The sequence below is a fragment of the Melopsittacus undulatus genome, chromosome 6 (genome assembly GCF_012275295.1).
Source record: "Melopsittacus undulatus isolate bMelUnd1 chromosome 6, bMelUnd1.mat.Z, whole genome shotgun sequence".
Lineage (NCBI taxonomy): Eukaryota > Metazoa > Chordata > Aves > Psittaciformes > Psittaculidae > Melopsittacus > Melopsittacus undulatus.
The window spans coordinates 15,010,731-15,018,872 of NC_047532.1; the positions used below are offsets into that span (position 1 = coordinate 15,010,731).

General features: G+C 43.2%; 1 protein-coding gene across 2 annotated transcripts; it reads left to right on the forward strand.

The window, feature by feature from the left end:
• The first annotated feature begins 112 nt into the window (after nt 1-112).
• ECHDC2 (enoyl-CoA hydratase domain containing 2) lies at nt 113-7,568 on the forward strand. 2 transcript variants are annotated; one of them, XM_005151137.3, is made up of 10 exons: nt 113-267; nt 1,951-2,018; nt 2,523-2,610; nt 3,136-3,222; nt 4,417-4,509; nt 5,124-5,180; nt 5,551-5,738; nt 6,184-6,234; nt 6,562-6,609; nt 7,301-7,568. In XM_005151137.3, the coding sequence occupies exons 1-10, from the start codon at nt 156-158 to the stop codon at nt 7,376-7,378; spliced, it is 870 nt and encodes a 289-aa protein (XP_005151194.2). In that variant the 5' UTR covers nt 113-155; the 3' UTR covers nt 7,379-7,568. The 2 variants fall into 2 exon arrangements, with proteins under 2 accessions (XP_005151194.2, XP_030906773.2); XM_031050913.2 differs by lacking the exons at nt 113-267; nt 1,951-2,018 and adding an exon at nt 289-1,785.
• Nucleotides 7,569-8,142: the final 574 nt, after the last annotated feature.

Below are 8,142 nucleotides of genomic sequence, written 5' to 3' on the forward strand. Positions count from 1 at the left end.
GACCGGCAGCCCAGCTAGAGCCCTGAGCGAAGGGGCGGGGCGAGCACCCGGGGGGCGTGAAGACCCCGCCCCTCCCGCCCCTCCTCCTTAAAGGCGCAGTGCCCCCTCCGGCAGCCTCCCGAGGCCCTGCCCCGCGGGCGGCGGATCCCGGAGCCATGCTGCGGCTGGGCCGGGCGGGACGCGACCTCCTGCGGTGGGGCCGGAGCGGGGCCGCCCCGCGGCGGGGCGCGGAGGTGCTGGTGAGCGCGGCCGGCGGGGAGAGCAGCGGTGAGTGCGGCGGGACCTGGCGCTCCCTTTGCCCCCAGTGCTGAGTGGGGCAAGGCCGGTTCCGTGGTGCTGCGGGCCGGAGGAGCGCGTCGGGGGGCTTCGCTGTACCGGTTCCTGGTCGAAACACACCAGCTCCAGAGCCGGCGCTGGTGGCACCGCGTGTCCCCAGCTGCTGCGGTGGGCCCCGACCGCACTCGAGCTATCCCTCGTAGCCCGGCAGGTTACCGACGGCCCTGCAGGGTCCATCGCAGGCGGGGTGCTTAGGGTGTCTTTGCGTCAGGTCATGCCTTGATGCCTTTTTCAAGGGCGCAGCTGCCAAATAAATAACTAGATCCATTTTTAAAAGTTATATATGCAGGAGATACCGGTACAAGAAGTTCTGGATTGCATACCTTAGCTTTTTCTGGTCTCAGTGATGCACAGTGCTAACGGTAGGGTAGGACCAGGGCATGTCTTTGCATGGGACACTAAGCAGTAAGTTGAGTTTTGGTGCAGGTTGCCATTGGAATTACTTCATGGTAAGGGAAACCTCTGCATGAGCTTGTAAAAACTTCCTGGTAGTTTTGCATACACATAAATATAGCTCCTGGAATGGTGAGTTTCTGCTGTTTGCGGGTGCCTGTTATCTTTGTCTCTGTTCTTATATGACATGTCGCTTGTTCACTGACTGGCCACTGGCACAGGCAGAGAAACAGCCACAGACCTCCCAGCAGGGCAGAAGAAGTGTGACAGATGTGAGAAGCATCTGTGCACCTGCAGCAGCAGCAAGAGCATCTGCCAACGTTAAGGCCTGGGACGTGAGCAGAAGTGCACACAAGGAAAAAGGAGAGAGGTTTTTTTTCCTGCCAAAGCATACAGAAAACATTGGATAATAATTTACAAAACACAAGTGCAAGGGAAAAGTAGATGGATGTTGTGGTCTTAGTTTCCTGCTTGGACTTAGGAACCTTGAGTGAAGTCCTTTCACTGATGAGCTTGCTAACTTTAAATTAAATGGAGCTGCAATTTCAAAGTGGTTCTGAAGCATGAAGTGAAGGTGACCAGTTTGTGCTGCTCTCATTCAAACAGCAATCTCAGGAGGATGATTTTTGTAATTAATCATAGAATTCCACACTGGTTTGAGTTGGAAGAGACTCTAAAGCTCATCCAATTCCAAACCCCTGCCACAGGCAGGGACACCTTCCACTGGAGCAGCTTGCTCCAAGACCCTGTGTCCAGCCTGGCCTTGAACGGTGCCAGGAATGGGGCAGCCACAGCTTCTCTGGGCATCCTGTGCCAGTGCCTCAACGCCTGAAGACTGGGCAAGAAAACCTGAATTTAGTTGCCTTTTAAACAGAAACCTAAGATGAATCATTTGGGTTTGTTGGTTTTGGGTTGTTTTTTCTTTCTCTGTCTGCAATGATTGTAAGACATATATACTTAGATGTCATTTTCTTCTTAAAAGCCTGCTTTATTTATATTATTCACAGTGCTGCTGAATTTCACAGCTGTCCTGCAGAACTGGGTTCCACAGACATGGTTGGTCTACCACCTCCACTTTTAAATAACTGATTGTTTTAGAATACACTTTATATGCATTTTCAGGAAAGAGAAGATGCAGCACATGCAGATATTGTTCCCAGTTGAATTACTGTGTCAGAGAACTTAAATGAAGTATAACTGAAATTGTCTCCTATTACTAAGGTATTGCTGAAATCCTAATGAACCGACCCCACGCGAGAAATTCATTGGGAAAAGTATTTGTAAATGAAGTGAGTATGGGCCTGGCCTGTGGACGTGTTTGGAATCATAATCAGTAACTAACTGCAGTAAAAACAGTAGTGGGAAATCTGAAACAAAAACTTGATCTTTTGCTGAAGAGTGGGGGATTGCCTTGGGGCAGGATAGCCTGAAGAAAAGAGGTTATGGCGTGTTAATACTGCACTATCAACATACTATACACTATTAACTATTAACTGGACTTACTTTAGTTAGCTAACTCAAGTTAGTGTCCTTACTTGCATTATTACAGGGGAGTTGAAGGCACAGGAAAGGTTCATCTCTGAATGGAAGAAAGAGATGTAGAAATAGCTCATTCTGAGGGTGTTGTAGAAGGATTCTCCTGGCTCCACATATGTGATTTCCAGGAAATTCCTGGCCCCTGCAGGGGGAGAAAAAGAATTTTTATCCTAGATTAGAAGCTTGCTGTAATTCAGGTATACAGATTCAGATGCTTACAAGTTTTTATTCTCTTTTTTGTACTCCCTCTCTCATAGCTGTTCATCGCTCTGGAACAGCTCCGCTTTGATGAGAAGGTTCGTGTGGTGGTGTTCAAGAGCGAGGTGAAAGGTGTCTTTTGTGCTGGTAAGTGACAAAGGTTCTGCAAGCTTACAAGTGTTGATGACTCTTAGGGCTGTATGCTGATCAGATCGTGCAGGAAAGCAGTTGGAAATGTGTGATAGAAGAGCAGGCTTGCTTTTGTGTAGCAAATAACAAACATTGCTCTCTCTTTCTGCCTCTTCGCTTGCTTTGGTGATAAAGATGTGATGGAGTGAGCTGCACAGATAGTGCTACTATTTGTTTTTCATTTATAACTGTCTTCAAGCACGGGTACCTCTGCTATTGGGAGTCCTTGGTTTCCAGTTTTATGGATTATCATCATTACATACAGTGATTCATGCTGTCTGAATCTGTTCAAAGGGCACAGAAGAGCAGCCCAACCCCTGCTCCAGCCCAAATGGCCCCATTCCAACCTCCACTGACATTACTTGACCAGAACACTGTATTGTGACTTCTGAAATAGTCTGTGCCCCAAGAAAGACAGGACGGAACACAGTTCTGATGTCCTTTCCCTGTTCCTGGATTCTAACCTTTTAATCCTCTATTTAGGTGCAGACTTAAAGGAACGTGCACAGATGGATGATGCAGAAGTTGGGCACTTTGTCAAAAGGCTGAGGAATCTCATGGATGAAATAGGTAAATAATTATCTCAGGAAATTTGTCCTCTACTGCCTGTACTGAGAAATTTAGGAATGCTGCAGGAGGGGAATGATGCTAGGCCCAGCAAGTTACCCATTTAGGAGTAGATTCCCAAGTAGCTCCAGCTTATGCAAGAAACAAAGATCATATTAGACTTAAATACCAACTATCCTGGTGCCACTCCAAACACAGAATGCCTTATCCATGATGAAGAGTAGCACACACACATGCATATAGTATCTGCTACAACAAAGAATACTATATGCAGTTCTGTATATTTCTTGGGAGACAATGATAGATGAAATGAGCTCTGTTGTTTGTCCCAGTTTCAGTACATGCTCAGAAGTACTCATACGGCAATGACCTAAGAACATGGATTCGGATCTCTGGATGGATTTGCTACATGGATTTGTTAAATGTCAGAGCTTTTGTACCTATAGCCCTCCTCCCCCCCTCTCCCTCTCCTCCCCGACCCCCGAAAGAAGTATGGACTTCTGCAATTGATTTTCTACCCCTATTTCTGACTTACTCTGCTCTCACTAGGGAGGAACACCAAAGTGAAATCTGGCTAAAATAACAATAAGAATTGCATTGATTAAAAACAAACAACGGTGTAGAGAGAATGACCCTGTCTCTCAGACCAGAGAAGCGGTTGGGGGTGCAGGGGATAGTTACAACATAGAACTAGCATGGCTGAAGTCTGCTTCCAGCTCCCCGAGTATTTTAAAAGGGATCTTATCAAGCAGCTAATCTCCGTGCACCTCAGGCTCCTCAGTTATAAGGTGATAACAGTACTTACCAAGTTCAGGAGCCTTGCCTAAGGAAAGCAGCAGAAAGGCTAATCCTTGTAAATAGTGATCAGGAATGATGCCTTTGTTTAACTGCAACAGCTGGATAGTCATACCATGCATTTGCAAGGAGACAATCTTGTTTTGTGCTGCAGTATTTGTATTTGCATGCTTCTTCACATGCAAGAATGTTTTGCATTCTTCTCACAAAGAAAGGAGAAGTACAGAAAGACAGTTCCTACCATTTAGAGACAGTCAGAAGTCTGGTGGCAGAATATGAATTCTTAAGCCATTCTGAATTTGAGAACACCTCTAAAAGTTTTAGCATTTAAGCAATGAAATTCGCTACATGAATGGAACAGAACTTCTGGAACGAAACTATAATCTGTGTTCTCTTCTATAGCGGCCCTGCCTGTACCCACAATTGCTGCAATAGATGGCTATGCTCTGGGTGGTGGACTAGAACTGGCGTTAGCTTGTGACCTTCGAGTAGCAGGTTTGTGTGTTGCTTAATAGAGGAATCTTCTTGTATTTGGTGACTGTATTTTAAAGAGACCTTGCACAAGTGATAGCTGACTGGTGATGGAATCCAGAGAGAGGAATTTGCACAGTTCAGGAAATGAATAGATGTTTGTCCCAAAACTGTGACATTTAGTTACTAATGGAAGAGCAGTTTCCTTGCTTAAAAGAGTAAAGCCCAGTTTTAGACAAGATTAGGATTCCTTCAGAGATCTATTTCTTTGTAGAATTAAATAGTTATTATCATGTAATATTGCCTCAGCACTCTGGCTAGATCTAACCTTCCCTACTTAAATCAGTCTGGAGTGGAAGACTTGTTCTTTTGTTTCCATTCTTCCATCTTCCATGTTTCATCTAGAATGGACCCAAGGTTCATTTTTGTAGATAAAATGGCTACATTAGGGGTAGGTAGCCAATACTACATGTCCCTCAGCTGTTGATAACCCCTATAGTATTGAGACTTTCCAGCTTCCTGGAGCAGTTCCAGCTCAGTATTGGCAGTTTCATTAATCAGTTCACTATGGAAAATTTGTAGGTACAAAGATCAAGAAATACCTAAACCCCATATTTATTTTTTTTTTTAACAAACAGCTTCATCAGCTAAAATGGGCCTTATTGAGACCACAAGAGGGCTTCTTCCTGGAGCAGGTAACCTTCATTAAGTCTTCAGTCTCTTTACTTTCTCAGCCATATAGTAAATATTTTACCATTAAAGCACTTGAAGTGTTTTGACTGTAAATTAGAAGCAGCATCTTATAGCGACCCAAAAGATCTGTGAACAAAGAGTTCTGTTCCAAGCCCTGTCTTAGTCTTGCTATGAATTTAGGAAAGTCCATTTACTTTTTCCTGTTTATCACAATACTGAAATGCTCAAACCTTTCATATGCCTTGCAAAATGTTGACATACTCAGCTAACAGTTCTTAAAGAAACACAAACCTTGTTATGTAAGAAGACAAAATATTGTTGTTTTGGGGATTTCTCGGAAATGGACAATGGTGTTTTTGCTGTTGTTGTAAGGTGGAACCCAGCGCCTGCCCAGATGTGTTGGAATAGGTCTTGCAAAGGAACTCATTTTCACCGGTAGACAGATTGATGGACAACAAGCTGCCTCAATTGGATTAGTAAATCACACTGTGCCACAAAACAACGAAGGAGATGCAGCTTACCAGAGAGCATTGACTTTGGCTAAAGAAATCCTTCCACAGGTCAGTGCATTGTACCTGTGGTCAGTGTAAAGGCAGTTCTGCTTCCCTTGAGAGAGAGCAAACAACTGAAATCCAGTTGTGTGAAATATGAGTCTTGGCTCCTGCTGATCTCTTAACTCTGTCCTTTTTGTCAAGGCAGTTTCTGTAGGAACAAGCATTAACATCCATCTGCTTAACCCATAGGACAGTTTTACCTCCCAGTTGTGGTTATGCAGAGCTGCAGAGCACACCAACAACTTGCACCGCATACATCTATTAACTGCAGATAACACCAAATTGGTTCTTAAACTTACCAACTTGCTGCAAACTTCTCTATGCAAAAAGGTCCTTTGGTGCTAGGAAAACAATGCAGCAGCTACACTATTATGAATGGATGTGGCTTTATTTTTAAATGCTTGTTGTGGTTTGGTTTAGTTGATTGGTTTTTGTCTTGTTTTCAATAAAGGCTCCATTTGCTGTGAAAATGGGAAAACTGGCAATAAACAGAGGAATGGAGGTAACTTATTTTTCTTCTAAATACTGAGGTGAATGAAGCAGACAGGCAGCTCTTAAAAAAAGTGCTATGCTGAAAATGTTTAGGACAGATGAGTTATAATCCATACCTTGAGACACTGAAAACTGTTCCAGGGGTTTTAAAGACTTCTTCTCTTTAAAAACAAAATTAATGTGGCAGAATTTTCCTTTTAGACAGATGTTAACACTGTTGTTGTAATACAGGAGTGAAGGTCCCTCACTAGGAGAGAATGGTTATTGATTTGAGGGTTATGAAGTGTTTTTAGGGTGATGCTTCAGCCAAAACTCACTCCTGCCCTTTCATCCCCAGGTTGACATTGCATCAGGGATGGCTATTGAGGGGATGTGCTATGCCCAGGTAAGTTGGTTACCTTCATAATGCATTCCTGAAAGGAACAAATGTGTATTTCCTAAAACCAGCTATTCACATCATCCTGTTCTATTTCCCTCTCCCCATAAGGGAGCACTAACAGCTAAATCTAAAACTCTTGAGAACATAACTGAATGTAGTTCCAGATCTCTGTTTTGGAATATTAACTGTTGTCATGCATAGTTCATGCTTAGCTGCTTCTCTGTGCCTGCCTGAGACCACAGTCCTTCCTTAAATACTCTTGTCTGAAGTAATTGCACAGTCTTGGTTTCACCAATGTTAATTATAGGATGAGTCTTACAGATGGTTTGAAATTAAATCCAGATTTTGCCTGTAGTCACTCTTTTTGACAAGTTCTGAGAGCATGCACCTTTCTCAGCTAATGGAACAATGTAACTGTTATGCTCTCAGTCTATTTTAAGATGGTAAAGCATTAAACTTATGGAACTTGTTTTCCTCTTTAGTTTTCTGGTCTATGGCCTTTGTCTTAGGTTCTTTGCTTGTGATTTACACTACAACCCAGTCTCTTATTTACCTATTTGCAAAACATGAAAGGTAGCAGTTAATATATCACTGAAGAAAAAGCAGTCTTAAGACTACTACTGCTCAATTAATCAGTACTTAAAACCACATCAGACTTATCAATGAAAAACATACCTTTTTTTTTCCTTACATGTAGAACATTCCCACAAGAGACCGGCAGGAGGGGATGGCTGCCTTCAGGGAGAAACGAGCACCTCAGTTTATTGGCAAATAATGCTTCCTAGTTTCCCCTTGGTCCTTTGAAAGTAAAGGAGGACTGAAGAAGACCCACTGATTTCTTAGGATTATTTTTATGACTGCGTTCTGTGTACTTAGTTCCTTGCCTTGGACTGCATTTTTTAATACTTCACTGGATCATTTTTCTGTAAGAATTCCCAAATAAAGCATTAACTTTGTATAACTGACCTTTTTAAAGTGCACACATCTGAAAGCAGTGGTTAGGGCTCTCAAACAGATGTCAAGGAAGGGGAAAGGAGAAGTTTTGTCTCACTGTAAGCAAGTTAAAAAGAAGGTAAAGAAAATACTGAAACATGCTCCATCTAAACACCGATAAGAGAAAGAATTACTCTGAAGAGAGTTAACTTACAAAGAGGAAAAAAAACCCTTCCTAAAGCTGCTTCCCATTCATTATCAGTGCTCTTCCAACTAATCAGACAGAACAAGCTGTATTAGCACAGAGCAATGGTGGTTTACCCCAGATCTGTTGTGAATAGTACAAAGCACTATTCAGGCAGCTGAACTTGGGTCTCTTTGGTATCAGTGCTTGGGAAAATGCATGACCTTGTATATGTATGTATATATATGGCCACCAAATTGCCCTATGCCAGGCATCACAGGCATGTCACCCCTCTCCCATCACCTAGTTTCCTCTGTTGCTTGATTGGAAGTTGAAGTTACTTTCTCCTGCTTAGAGATTCTCCAGCACTAAGACATGCTGCATAGTTTAACTCTACAGCTTCTCACTTCCTTAGACTGGAG

Excerpts from the sequence above, each read along its gene's own strand:
- ECHDC2 (XM_005151137.3), top strand. The coding sequence starts at position 156 with ATGCTGCGGCTGGGCCGGGCGGGACGCGACCTCCTGCGGTGGGGCCGG. Across the intron at positions 2,611-3,135 it reads GAAAGGTGTCTTTTGTGCTG|GTGCAGACTTAAAGGAACGT; the intron begins GTAAGTGACAAA and ends TCCTCTATTTAG. Across the intron at positions 3,223-4,416 it reads GAATCTCATGGATGAAATAG|CGGCCCTGCCTGTACCCACA; the intron begins GTAAATAATTAT and ends TCTCTTCTATAG.